The 13,290-nt window shown below is 37.0% G+C and overlaps 1 protein-coding gene across 10 annotated transcripts in view; it reads left to right on the top strand.

Annotated features, from left to right (window-relative positions):
- Jade3 (jade family PHD finger 3) overlaps positions 1 to 13,290 on the top strand; it is an 86,636-nt gene that overhangs the window by 36,507 nt on the left and 36,839 nt on the right. For all 10 annotated transcript variants that reach the window (XM_050160903.1, XM_050160910.1, XM_050160901.1 and 7 more), the window contains one exon: positions 5,866 to 6,023. In XM_050160903.1, coding sequence (XP_050016860.1) covers positions 5,866 to 6,023 — 158 coding nt within the window. The remainder of the gene's footprint in view (positions 1 to 5,865; positions 6,024 to 13,290) is intronic.

Here is a 13,290-nt window from a genome sequence, read left to right as displayed (position 1 = left end):
GCCATTTGAGATTTCTCTGTTGAGAATTCTCTGTTCAGTTCAGTGCCCCATTTTCTTTTAAAATTGGATTATTTTGTAGTTTGATATCTAGTTTCTTTAGGAGGTTTTTTTTTTTGTATATTTTGGAGATCAACCCTCTATCAGATGTGGAGTTGGTAAAGATTCTTTTCCATTCTATAAAAGTTGCTGTTTTGTCTTGTTGACCATGTCCTTTGCCTTACAGAAACTTCTTAGTTTCAGGAAGTCCGATTTACCTATTGTTACTCTCCGTGTCTGTGCTACTGGGGTTATATTTAGGAAGTGGTCTCTTGTGCCAATGCGTTTAAGTGTACATTCCACTTTCTCTTCTATTAGGTTCAGTGTAACTGGATTTATGTTGAGATCTTTGATCCATTTGGACTTGAGTTTTGTGCATGGGGATAGATATGGATCTATTTGCATTCTTCTACATGTTGACATCCAGTTATGCCAGCACCATTTGTTGAAGATGCTTTCTTTTTTCCATTGTATAATTTTAACTTCTTTGTCAAATGTCAGGTATTTATAGGTGTGTAGATTAATATTAAGCTCTAGAGCTTAGAGGGTAGGGCCTTCTAGCTGGGAATCCAGACACTCACCTCTCAAAGTGTAAGTGGGGCCAAGGCTCTGATGGTCTCAGATGCAGTAGGGGATGGTTGCAGGTGTGGGGAGTCTCCTCTCAGGCCTCTGGAACTTTTCTGGGTGGGGATGGGGCACAGATGTACCTCCAAGGGCGAGGGCCTAGAGAATAGGGCCCTCTAGCCAGTGACCCAGACACTCTCTTAACACTGATTTCATTTGAGGAATTAGTTCCCAGCTCTACAGCAGTTCTCTCCGAACCAGGAAATCAGAGAGAGCTAGACTTGGAGATCTATGAAGTATCTCAAACTCTTATAGCCTAGTGTTGAAAAAAGTTACATTAGAGGATGGGAGATAGTGCAAGAAGAGGCTAGGTAAAGAGGTTGTATTTGGAGAGGGAAGGGCTGAGTCCTGACAGCTTTTCAAATACTACTAGCTCACTTCTCTGATGCTGGTCATCTGCCCCAAGATCATCAAACTATCAGAATTATACTTGCATTTAGTGGATCATACAGACTTTCCTCAGTGGAAATTAAATTATGAAAAATTGACCCTGTGCTCCTTCAGTTTTACTAGGAGTAAACATTTTTGGCTATAAAGAAAAAAAGAGTGCATTAGTTATCTGTTCCTGCATTGGCAATAATCACAAGATTTATGGCTTAAAACAGTATACATTTATTATCTCAGTTTCTGTGAGTAAGGAGTCTGTACTGAGTGTGGCTAGATTCTGTGTTCATAGTCTTTCAAGGCTGCAAACTCTGTGTTCACTGGGATGTTCTCATTGGAGATTAGAAAAGAATTCACTTTCAAGTTATAGGCAGAATTCCTTTCCTTGAAGCTGAAAGACTTGAGATCCTTGTTTTCTTGCAGTCTTTTGACAGAAAGCACCCAGTACCTAAAAGATATTATAGTTTCTTGCAATTTGGCCTTCTCTCACAACAGGGCCACTTTCTCAGAGGCAACAAAGAGAATCTTTCTATTCCATATGCTAAACTGAAATTTTATATGACATCAGTATTTTTTAATTGTTTTATCTTCTAAAACATTTGCAGTAGTCTATGATTAGAAGCAAATCATAGGTTCCACTCATTCTCACAAAAATAGAGTAACTGATGGGTATTATTTTTCAGATATATCCACCAGAGAGCATTTCTTCCTTTCTCAGTTGTCACCATCTCCCTTTATTATTTTGTCAGGGATCTTTGTGTGCCTGGTTGAATGTCAGGGTATTTTTTATGTGTCTACCATACAGGGAAAACTTAGGGAATATAATGCACAAAAACTATAGTGGAGGGGACTGGAAAGATGGCTCACAATTAAGAACACTGGCTTTTCTTCAAAAGGATTTAGGTTAAGCTCACAACCATCTGTAATTCCACTTCCAGGAGATCTGATACCTTCTCAGGCACTGGGCACACATGTATTATACATACATATATGCAGACAAAACACTCATACACATATAAGAATAAATCTTAAAAAACATTTTAAGAACAATATTGAGTGTTCAATAGAATTTTCTTTAGTTTGGGTTTGTCCCATATTTGTCTTATGATTAGACTATAATTAAGTTTTGGGAGAATGATATAATGGGATGAAGAGCCCTTCTTGTCACATTATATCAAGGATTATTATTTGATTAACATGAGGTTTCTCCAGTATAACATTACTTTTTTTCTCCCTTTATCTTGTTCTTTTCACTAAGACTGGTATACTAAAATACAGAAATGATGTTAGGCAAAGATTCACTTGCTGAAGGAAAGAGTTAACAAATACATTTGATAATATTCTGTAGAAATTTATATCTTCTCACTGACTTAAAAAAAAATATAGGGCTGATAAGATGGTTCAGTGGGTAAAGGCACTTGGTGCCAAGTCTGAGAACCTAATTCTACCTCCAGAAGTCACGTGGTAGAAGGAGAGAACCAACTCCAGCAAGTTGTCCTCTGATCATGACACTTGAGTTGTGGCACATCCACACACACACACCATGTGTACTCAATGAAAAAAAATTTAATTATATAACTTTTTAATATGGGCTTATATGTATTTGCTTTATATTTTAGGTTTTTCATAAGTATTAGATATTGAACCTATGCCTTGTGCATGCTAGACAAGTACTGTATTATTGAGCTACATCTCTACCCTACTTTATATTTTGGATTTATATATTTAGATCTTACATAATTTTTTAGTTCTTTATTTACAACCAAGTCACTCTTTCTTCTCCTTCCTCTCCTCCTAGTCCCCCTCCCACATCCCCTCTACCCCCCCATCCACTCTTCCTCAATTTCTATTAAGAGGAGGGCAGGCCTCCCATAGATATCAACCAAATATGAAGTATCAAGTTGAAATCTGGACAAGGCAGCCCAGTATGAGGATGATGGTCCCAAACGCCAGCAAAAAGTTAGAAACAGCCTCTGCTCCCACTGTTAGGAATCTCACAAGAAGACCAAGCTATACAAATGTAACATATATGCAAAGGGCCTAAATCAGTCCCATGCAGACTCCCTGGTTGTTGGTTCAGACTCTGTGAGCCCCTGAGCCCAGGTTAGTGATTCTGTGGGTTTTCTTGGGGTGTCCTTGACCCCTCTGACTCCAATAATCCTTCACTAGGAGTCTCTTACCTGCCACATCATACTTATTCATATCCTTCTTACCCTTGAGTAGTTCACTGATAGTGAAAAACATGGATAAGCTGGCTAAAATAAAGTCTTGAGTATAAAGATAACTAGAATAAAACTATCAACTTTCTTTTTTTTTGTTTTGTTTTTTCGAGACAGGGTTTCTCTGTGGCTTTGGAGCCTGTCCTGGCACTAGCTCTTGTAGACCAGGCTGGTCTCGAACTCACAGAGATCCGCCTGCCTCTGCCTCCCGAGTGCTGGGATTAAAGGCGTGCGCCACCACCGCCCGGCTAAACTATCAACTTTCTGAAGTGTAATGTATCTCTAGGTGCACAAACATGCACTTGTATTTGCATGTGAGTAAAAAAATGCGCATCTGATGGAGAAAGAAAGAAACATAGAAAACTATAATGCATGTAATTGTAAAATATGATACAGTTGAAGAATTATGCATGGTGGTTCATGTCTATAATACTAGTACATAGGAGGCTAAGGCAGGAGGATTGCCTCAAGTTTGAGACCAGCCTGGACTACAGTATTAAGTCCTGCTTTACAAAAAAAAAACAAACAACAAAATGGGAGAATGGATAAAGCAGCTCAGTGGTAGATGTGAAGCCCAGGGTTGAATGTCCAGCACCACAGGTGGAAAAGTTAAACGGACTATATCTTAAAGTATCAGATAGATTAAGTAAATGAAAACAAATCAGAAAATAGAAGTTCTAAAGAACATACATAGTAAAGTAGATCTAACTAATATCTATCAAATTGTATTTTTACCAAAATAGACAGTAAAGAATATACCTTCCGGGCTGGAGAGATGGCTCAGAGGTTAAGAGCACTGACTGCTCTTCCAGAGGTCCTGAGATCAATTCCAGCAACCACATGGTGGCTCACAGCCATTTATAATGAAATCTGGTGCCCTCTTCTGGCCTGCAGGCATACATAGAAGGAATGTTGTATACATAATAAATAAATAAATAAATAAATAAATAAATCTTTAAAAAAAAAGAATATACCTTCCTCAGGTACCCTGAAAGTACATATCCAGAATAAGATAAAATATTTTTATAAAACATCAATAATTTCCTTTAAATAGGAAACAAGCAACTATTACAATTTGAGAAGCAAGGTATTTTTAGGCTTCTAAGTGTCTAGTCTAAGATATTTACATTACAAAAGGAATTTATGCTAACCTAACAGCAATAAAAACCAAGAAATTTGACAAGATACCGTCTGAATTGAGTAGTCATATTTCAGTAAAGAAGACATTTAACAACATACACCTCTGATATATTAACATAAGAACACAGCAATTTTTCTGTGATACTCTTACTAAAAGAAGCCTAAAACCCAAACATGTATAGTCTCAAACCAGTAAGAACATACCAGACAAATCCCGCACTCCAAAATATCTTACAAATACTCTTCAAGTGTCATGAAAGACAGGAAAAGATTGAGACATTGTCACAGATTAGAAGATTCTAGGAAGGTACAACTATGTTGTAATATAGAATCCTGGGTTGGACTCCAAAGCAAATAGATGCTATGGAAAAATGGTGAAAATTGAAGTCTATAGATTAGGCAATAGTATATTGTAATGTTAATTTATTAGTTTAGGAGCCAGTATAACAACTTGGGCCTGTAATCCCAGCAATTACAAGGCTTGAAGTAGGAGGATTCCTGCAAATTCTAGATCAACCTTAGCTAGTGTGATCTTTTTTTCAAAATTAAATAAGAATATTTCTGGTTTAGATAAATTTATTCTAAGGCCAGGTATCCTGGCATATGCCCTTAGTCCCAACATTAAGATCCAGAGGCAGAAGAATCACTTAATTTGAGGCCAAACTGGTGGTCTACCTAGCAAGTTCGAGGTCAGTCAGGGCTATGCAATGAGACCCTGTGTCAAAGCAAAAAAAAAAAAAAAGAGCAATTTACCCTGTATTTAAGATGTTAATATTGTGCAAAACTAACTGAAGAATACATAAGAATGCTGTGCCATTTTTATAATTTTTGTACAGGATTTAAGACTGTAGGCCATGGTGGTCTCAGAATAATTATTTCTAAGTAAAATTTTAAATGAGATAATGCCTAAATGTAAATTATCAGGAGATATGTGTTACTTTAAGAGAGTTAATGATTGTTTCTCTTATTAAAATAAAAAGCTTCTTTGGAATAACCTACAATTGTTTATTTAAATTCAAGGAGCCAAAAAATGCTGGAAGGACTCCTTTTACCCTTCATTAAATCCAGTCAGTATGCCAAATCTTCCCAAACAGAAGTTGTCATGCCCATTTAGGAATCAGGAGATGTTTCTCCTAATAGAAATAGATATTGAGCATGGATAATTGTTTTTATTTTTTTCTCTAGGATAATTGTTTTTTTTTTAATATTTATTTATTTATTATGTATACAATATTCTGTCTGTGTGTATATCTGCAGGCCAGCAGAGGGCACCAGACCTCATTACAGATGGTTGTGAGCCACCATGTGGTTGCTGGGAATTGAACTCAGGACCTTTGGAAGAGCAGGCAATGCTCTTAACCACTGAGCCATCTCTCTAGCCCTAGGATAATTGTTTTTAAAAGAACATTAAACAGTATCAGTTTCATAGTGATTTTAAAGTATGTGCAATGTGTCTTCCCAGGTATTCCGAAAGGACCTCATCAGTGCGATGAAAATTCCTGACTCTCACCATGTTAATCCTGACAGCTATTACCTCTTTACTGACACATGGAAAGAAGAGTGGGAAAAGGGAGTACAAGTACCAGCCAATCCAGACTCTGTTCCAACACCTTCTCTCAGGTATTGGCGTGTTTACAACTTTGACCTAGGAAAAGAGCTCTTTTAGTTTTTTGTGTGTTTTCTTGTGGTGAAACTGAGGAGTAGCTACACATTTCTAACATACAAAGTTAACCTAACTATTAAACCAGGTCGTGATTGATCAGTAAATTTCAGCTCATTTATCTAAGAAATTTATAAGATGAAATGCTCTGGAGGCCAATCTAAAATTAGGAAAAGATTTCCCCAAGATTTACATATCTGACTCAGCCATCAGTAGCATTTATTAGTCTTTGAAGAGATAACTTTCTCATAGGAAATTGCTTCAATGTAAGTGGAGTCTCATTAGTGATGGTACTACTACTAAGTAACCAAAGCATATAGCTTCGAAAACAGGAACTCAAATGAAAAGGGAGTAATAGAATAGTTGGGGTGACTGTAAGCACATAACCTTCACTTTAAAGACTCGAAAACAGTTAAGATAGAAAGACTGATTTTGTGGAAAAGAGGTTTTATTCCAAAGGAATTTGTAAGCTCTTCAAAGTAATGCTGGTTTTAGAAACCATTTTATCCTACTGATTTTGGTATTCCCAGTGCTCTACACAAGTCTGACGTGAAGTAGAATGTTCAGTATAAGTCTGAGCGAATGCAAGAATTAATAAATAGAACACACAGCTCCAGATGAAGGAATGGTAGAACGTGTTGGTTACTGTAAGAAAGTATAAATCTCATTCTACATTTATTTCTACTTCTTAATAAAATACTTTATTTGAGATAGTGTCTCACTATATAGCCTAGGCAGGCCTTGAACTTACTGTATAGCCCAGTATAGCCTCAAACTACTGTTCTTCTGCCTTAGCCCTCTGAGTACTGGGATTCCAAGCGTATGTCATCATGCCTAATACATGTTAGTTTCTTTCTTTCTATTTTGTTTTGTTTGTTTTGTTTTGTTTTTCAAGACAGGGTTTCTCTATGTAGCTTTGGAGCCTGTCGTAGAACTCATTCTGTAGACCAGGCTAGTCTTGAACTCACAGAGATCCACCTGCCTCTGCTTCCCGAGTGCTGGGATTAAGGGTGTGCGCCACCACCACCTAGCACATGTTAGTTTCTTAAAGGCTAGAGATAAACATCCCCAATTTCTCTACTCTTGTCAGCATGTTCTTTTTTTTAATATTTATTTTATTTATTTATTATGTATACAATACTCTGTCTGTGTGTATGCGTGCAGGCCAGAAGAGGGCACCAGACCTCATTACAGATGGTTGTGAGCCACCATGTGGTTGCCGGGAATTGAACTCAGGACCTTTGGAAGAGCAGGCAATGCTCTTAACCACTGAGCCATCTCTCCAGCCCCTGTCAGCATGTTCTTACGTCCTGCTAATGCTCTAGAAGTGCCTATTGAATCACTTCTAGGAATGCAGGCCCAGGCACCCCACACTCAGTTAAGGAAAACTCCCAAACCCTTTCTAGTTTAACACACGTTCCGAGCTTCACTTGTTTATCATTGATACCGTCTCCTACTTCCTAAACAGAGTAACACCAGGAATGAAAAAGAAGAGAGAGGGACATATTTTCATGTCTTTGCTGTCATATTTTTTACATAAATATAATGGCCCTAGCACTGTATTTCCATTAACACTCCAAGGATTATTGAAACACCTCAATGTTTGGCCTTAATATTAAGTCAGTATATCAAATATACTTTATTGGGGTGAGTTTAATTTTTGCAAGTTAAGTGGAGAATGTACTACTTTAAAAATTATATCTATCTGATAAGTAGCACAACAAAATTAGGATGATTTAATAAGAGTAAATTTAGACACTGAGAGTTAGCTTCCTCTCACAGAGACATATACTCCCTAATTCATATGAGCACTCTGCTCTAATATTTTTTCTGAGAGTTTAGGATATTTATCATTTTATATGTTGTAATTTTTAGTAAATACCCTCTATTTCCCATAGTTCTTTGCCTATCTTATAAAGCCCTTAATTTTAATTGATCAAGGTAAGCTACTAAATTAATTAATGATCATATAAATTCCTTAACGAAATTCAGAACTGGTTGCTCTTGATAGGTAGATTGTATTTTCAGTTTCTTAGAAGGTATCAGTAATTTTGTAATATATATTTCCTTTGCTTAGCAAAGGTACCTGAAAGATTTGTTAAAGCAGATTTCTTGCTGGAGGCATGGTGGTACATGCCTTTTATCCCTGTATTTGTGAAGCAGAGGCAGACAAACTTATCTCTATTACTACATAGCAAGTTCCCAGACTAGCCATGGCTACACATAGTGAACCTAGTCTCAAAGAAGACTTTTAAATCATATCCTCAGAGTTTTTGATTTGGTAACTCTGAAGTGTGAGGCTTAAGTTTGTTTTGTTTTGTTGATCTACATAGGGTATCACTGTGTAGCTCCTTGCCACCTCCTGTGCTGGGATTCCCAAGTGTTGGAATTACAGACATGTCTAGCAGTTTCTCGCACAATGTTTATACCAATAGTCTAGAGTATGACACTTTGGGAACAATTTTTATGGAATATGTTAATCATATTTGCTGAACTTAATTGAATTTAGCATGTGTGTGTCTGTGTGTGTATGCACACATGCACATTTAAGTACAAGCATGTGGAGTTCCAAAAACAGCCTTGGATGTCATTCTTCAGGTGACATCCATCTTTTTTATATGAATTTTGATTTGTATTTATTTTATGCTAAATTTATTCCCAAGCCATAAGTGTTCATTCTTCTTCAGGGATACCTTTTTATTCTGTGCAACTTCTGACTTAAAAACAATTTGTTCATTCTTAGTGATGATCATCTCAGTGTGACAGAGGCCATTCATGTGTGGGTTAATCAGACCATGAACTCTAAGTTCAACAGCCCTTCTTAGATACTTTGTTAACCTGTATGTGTTCAATGACTACAGATTCTACATCTAAAACCTTAAGTTCAGTATTATTCTGTGTGTTTTTAAGTATATGGAGCAAAAATTCAGCATTGTTTTTGAAACACAGACCCGGTCCAGCCCCACTGCTTGACCTGGGCACAATATACTACCAGAAAGGCACACATTACTTTTTTAAAGTGACATAGTTAGTCTTTTCTGATATGCATGCCCTTGATGACCTAGACAGCTTCAAGGGAACACAAAGATTTGATCCTCTTTATTTGTATGGTTTTATAGAGTTTTCTGGGCCAAGAAAATAGTAAACTATTTAATTAAGTCACCTCAAGCTGCTTAGAGGAAGAAGCCTTAATCTTTTTTTTTTTTTCTGAGACAGGGTTTCTCTGTAGAGTTTGGAGCCTGTCCTGGAACTAGCTCTTGTAGCCCAGGCTGGCCTCAAACTCACAGAGATCCGCCTGCCTCTGCCTCCCGAGTGCTGGGATTAATGGCATGTGCCACCATTTCCCGGTTCTTTTTTCTTTTTTAAAGGCAGTGTCTCCATGGTCTGAAATTCTCCAAATATGATGACTGGAGAATTTCCAGTAAGCCCCAGGGAATCAGCCTGTCTCCATTTTCCCAGTGCTGAGATTACAAGAACACACCACTATGCCAGGCTTCTTTTTTTTGTTGTTTGCTTATTTTATGAGGGTTCTATGTATCAAACACAGGTTCTTGTGTTTGTAAAGCATGCACTTTACCACCTAATGTATCTTCCTAGCCCCTGGAGTTTGTACTTTTGTAAGATTCTTTGAATATTCCCCTTTGGCTTTAAGTAGTAATCAACCATATTTAGAGGCTCAATTACAGAATTGGAACTTTATGTTTGAAGTACCTGATCTCAGTTATAACTACTTATTGCACCTGCTACTCTTAATAACCATATTTTTCAGAAGCCAAACTGTTCTATGGTTTCTTTGGCCTTTGTAGGCCACCTTCAAAAATTAAGTCTTGCCTGATGGTGGCGGCACATTGTCTCTTACCTCAGCACTCAGAAGGCAGAGACAGTCAGATATCTGTGAGTTTGAGACCAGCCTAGTCTACAAGCGAGTTCCAGGACAGGCTCCAAAACTACAGAGACACCCTATCTTGAAAAAAAAATTTAAAAATATAAACAAACAAATCAATAAAAAGCAAAAATTAAGTCTCTATGACATGATATTAGAATATTGAAAAAGAATACATTTCTATGCCTTCATCTATATTTTCAAAGACAAATTTAAAGGAGGTGGAAATTTTTAATTAAAAAAAAAAGACAAATTTAACCAGGTTGGTGTGTACAATATTTAGGAAGCAAAAGTTCTAAGCCAACCTGGACATAATGAGACACTAACTCAAAAAATAAAATCAAATTAATTAAGTTTTATGTTATTGTATCAGGTTTATTTGATCCCATAACATCAAATGGCTGCAAGACTGGCTTCTGTATATGACCTGATTCTCTTTAGTGGAATGTATCTTCATGTTGTTTGATAATTTTCTGATTCATTGTGGGTTTTTTTTTTTGCTTTTAAATTTTTTAGTCACACACACTTGTATGTGGAGGTGAGGAAATAACTTTCAGAAGTCAATTCTCTCCATCTCCATGTGGGATCAAGGAATTAATCTCAGGTCATTAGGCTTGGTGGCAAGTGTCCTTAATTATGGAGCCACCTTGACAGCATTATTAATATTGAGTTAGTAATATTGGTTTATTGAGTCTTCGAACTATTTTTACATTTACAGTATGAATCATTTGTCAAATATATAGTTTGCTCCCAGTGTGACAGTGCACATCTTTAATCCCTATCTCTTGGGAGGCAGTGCAGGCAGATCTCTGGTAGTTCAAGGCCAGCTTGGTCTACTATCTAGTTCTAGGATAGACAGCCTCTGCCTCAAAAAATGTGGTTTGTATTTACTTTCTTACAGCTTATTATAGATGCAAATTGTCTTTCCATTTGTTTAATAGTCTTTTAGAAAGTAAAGGTATTTTTACTCCAGGTCATTTTTTTTCTTTTAGGATGTTTTTAGTGTCAAATCTATGAATTTTCACCTACCTTCCATCCATTTCAAAGAGTTTCATATGTGTTTCTTTTAACAATTTTATAGTTATTATACTTTACATTTAAATGTATGATCTCTTTTGAATTAATTTTTAAAGTTTACTCTTTGACAATTGTATGCATATATACTTTATTTACAACTTTCTAATTTCCTTTCTAATCCCCCTCCTATTCCTATTGAAGGCTGACTATAATAAAATAAATCAGAAATATATTAAAAATTTCAAATTAATAAATAATATGGGCAGCAGCAAGGGTAAAGCTTCTGCAGGGAACTGCATCAAGGGTCATACTAGAGATAAGACAGGCATCAGGGCCTAAAGACAGTCTCCAAATAAGGTCTGGTAGAGAACAGGATGCTTTTCGCCGGGAGTGGGGGTGGGGGAGGCGTCCATGTTGCTGACCTCAGAGAGAGCTGCCAGGCCATGGTAGACTGCAACCTCCAGTCAATCAGTAGGACCTCCCAGCATACACACACATCCAGAAGAGAGAGAGAGAGACAGAGAGAGAGAGAATGCTTTTAATAGTAAATATTCTAAGAGATAAGGTTTTTTAGAGATAAACATCATTGGGATCATCTTTTATTGTTTATTGTCCTATGACCCATATTCAGTTTCCATATGTAGGATCCTGTTGACTACTTTCAAAATGCATGCAAAGTTTATGAAGTTGGAAGGAAAATACCCCTTAATGATGCATGAGCACACAAACTTGTCTTTTAACTTTCCTGGGCATCTGGGCCTCTTGCCCCTTCAACTACTTCCTCTACCTTCTGTCTTCCCACATCTTTCCCATTCAATTTTAGGCTACAGAATTCTACCACTCTTGATTTTGTTTATGAAAGTTGAGTAGTGTGTACAATACATAAAACATTTCATATATCTTTATGTTGTTTGAAGTTTAAAGCTGTCCATATTGTTCGTTCCCATTATAAGTTTCAGTGCTAATAGTAAATTGACCCCAAACTTAGCAGTGCAGAGCAACTAGACTTGAATTTTGAAGGCTGCACAGTAGCTGGGGGTCAAGTTTAGAAACCTATAAAGGCCTTTTTCTTAAAGTGGCATTACATGAGAATTACATATAACTTGACTCTCTCCTAGTCTGACAATCTCAGCAGTCATATTCCTTATGTGATTCTGAAGTACATCTGTTACTTCCGGACAGCCAGGTGAAGGCTGCATTCCTTTTTATGACCCAGTCTTACGGTGCTCATAGCAGTACTTCTGCTAGTCAAAACCACCATAAGCCATCCCTTATTCAAAGAGAGGAGAAATAATCTTTAGAACTGGAAGAATATCAGAGTCACATTGTAAAAGATATGTGGGATTTGGAAAATGCCATTATGTCGTAGAAACAGTAACTGTCTCATACACTAAGTCACAGATTTGGGAAGAAGAGGTCATCACAAAGTAACAAGATTAACAGGGGCATTTGGAGGAGATTATGCCTAAACATATATTTATGAAGTCACGGGTTGTGGTTTACTTCTATAAATCCAGCACTTGGAAAGCAAAGACATAAGGGTTAGCATGAGTTTGAAGACAGCCTGGATTTTGTGGTGAGTTTACAGAGTTAAGACCATATCTTTTTTAAAAAGACATTTTTTGAGACTATTATCTAGTTAATTTTAAAATACTCATCTCAAACCTTTAAAAAATCTATAGTGTGATTTTTATATAGTTTCTGTATTATTCAAAAGTAATTCTAGGCACTCATTAGGAAACAGCATAGTCTCTATCTTTCAAAGCATTTGAAAGTCATTTGAAAAGTCCCTGAAAGGTCACTGTCAATAAAAATGGATGGAACTAGAAAAAAAAAACATCCTGATGAGCATGAAAGATGAACATGGTATGTACTCATAAGTGGATGCTAGCAAAGGACATTGAGCCTATAGTTCATGATCCTAGAGAAGCTAAGTAACAAGGTGAACCTTTAGAAAAACATACATAGATCCACCTGGAAAGGGGAAATAGACAAGATTGCCTGACAAAATTGGGAGCATGGGGATGGAAGGAGAAGGGAGAGTGGAAGGGGAAGAGGAAGAAAGAAAGGGAAGTGGGGAGGAGAACTTGAGGGAACAGGATAGTCAAGATAGTGGAAGGACAGAGGTGAGAGCAAGGAAAGAGATATTTTGATTGAGGGAGCCATTATGGGGCTAACAAGAAACCTGACTCTCGAGAAATTCCCAGGAATCCACAAGGATGACCCCAGTTAAAACCCTAAACAATAGAAGAGAGGGTGCCTGAACTGGCCTTGCCCTGTAGTCAGATTAAGTATCTTAAATATCACCATAGAACCTTCATCCAGCA

Source organism: Alexandromys fortis, unplaced genomic scaffold (assembly GCF_014885135.2).
Source record: "Alexandromys fortis isolate MF-2015 unplaced genomic scaffold, M_Fortis_MF-2015_v1.1 scaffold_83, whole genome shotgun sequence".
Taxonomy (NCBI): domain Eukaryota; kingdom Metazoa; phylum Chordata; class Mammalia; order Rodentia; family Cricetidae; genus Alexandromys; species Alexandromys fortis.
Note: the sequence above shows the minus strand (reverse complement) of the source record. Positions and strands in the feature narration are given on the sequence as shown.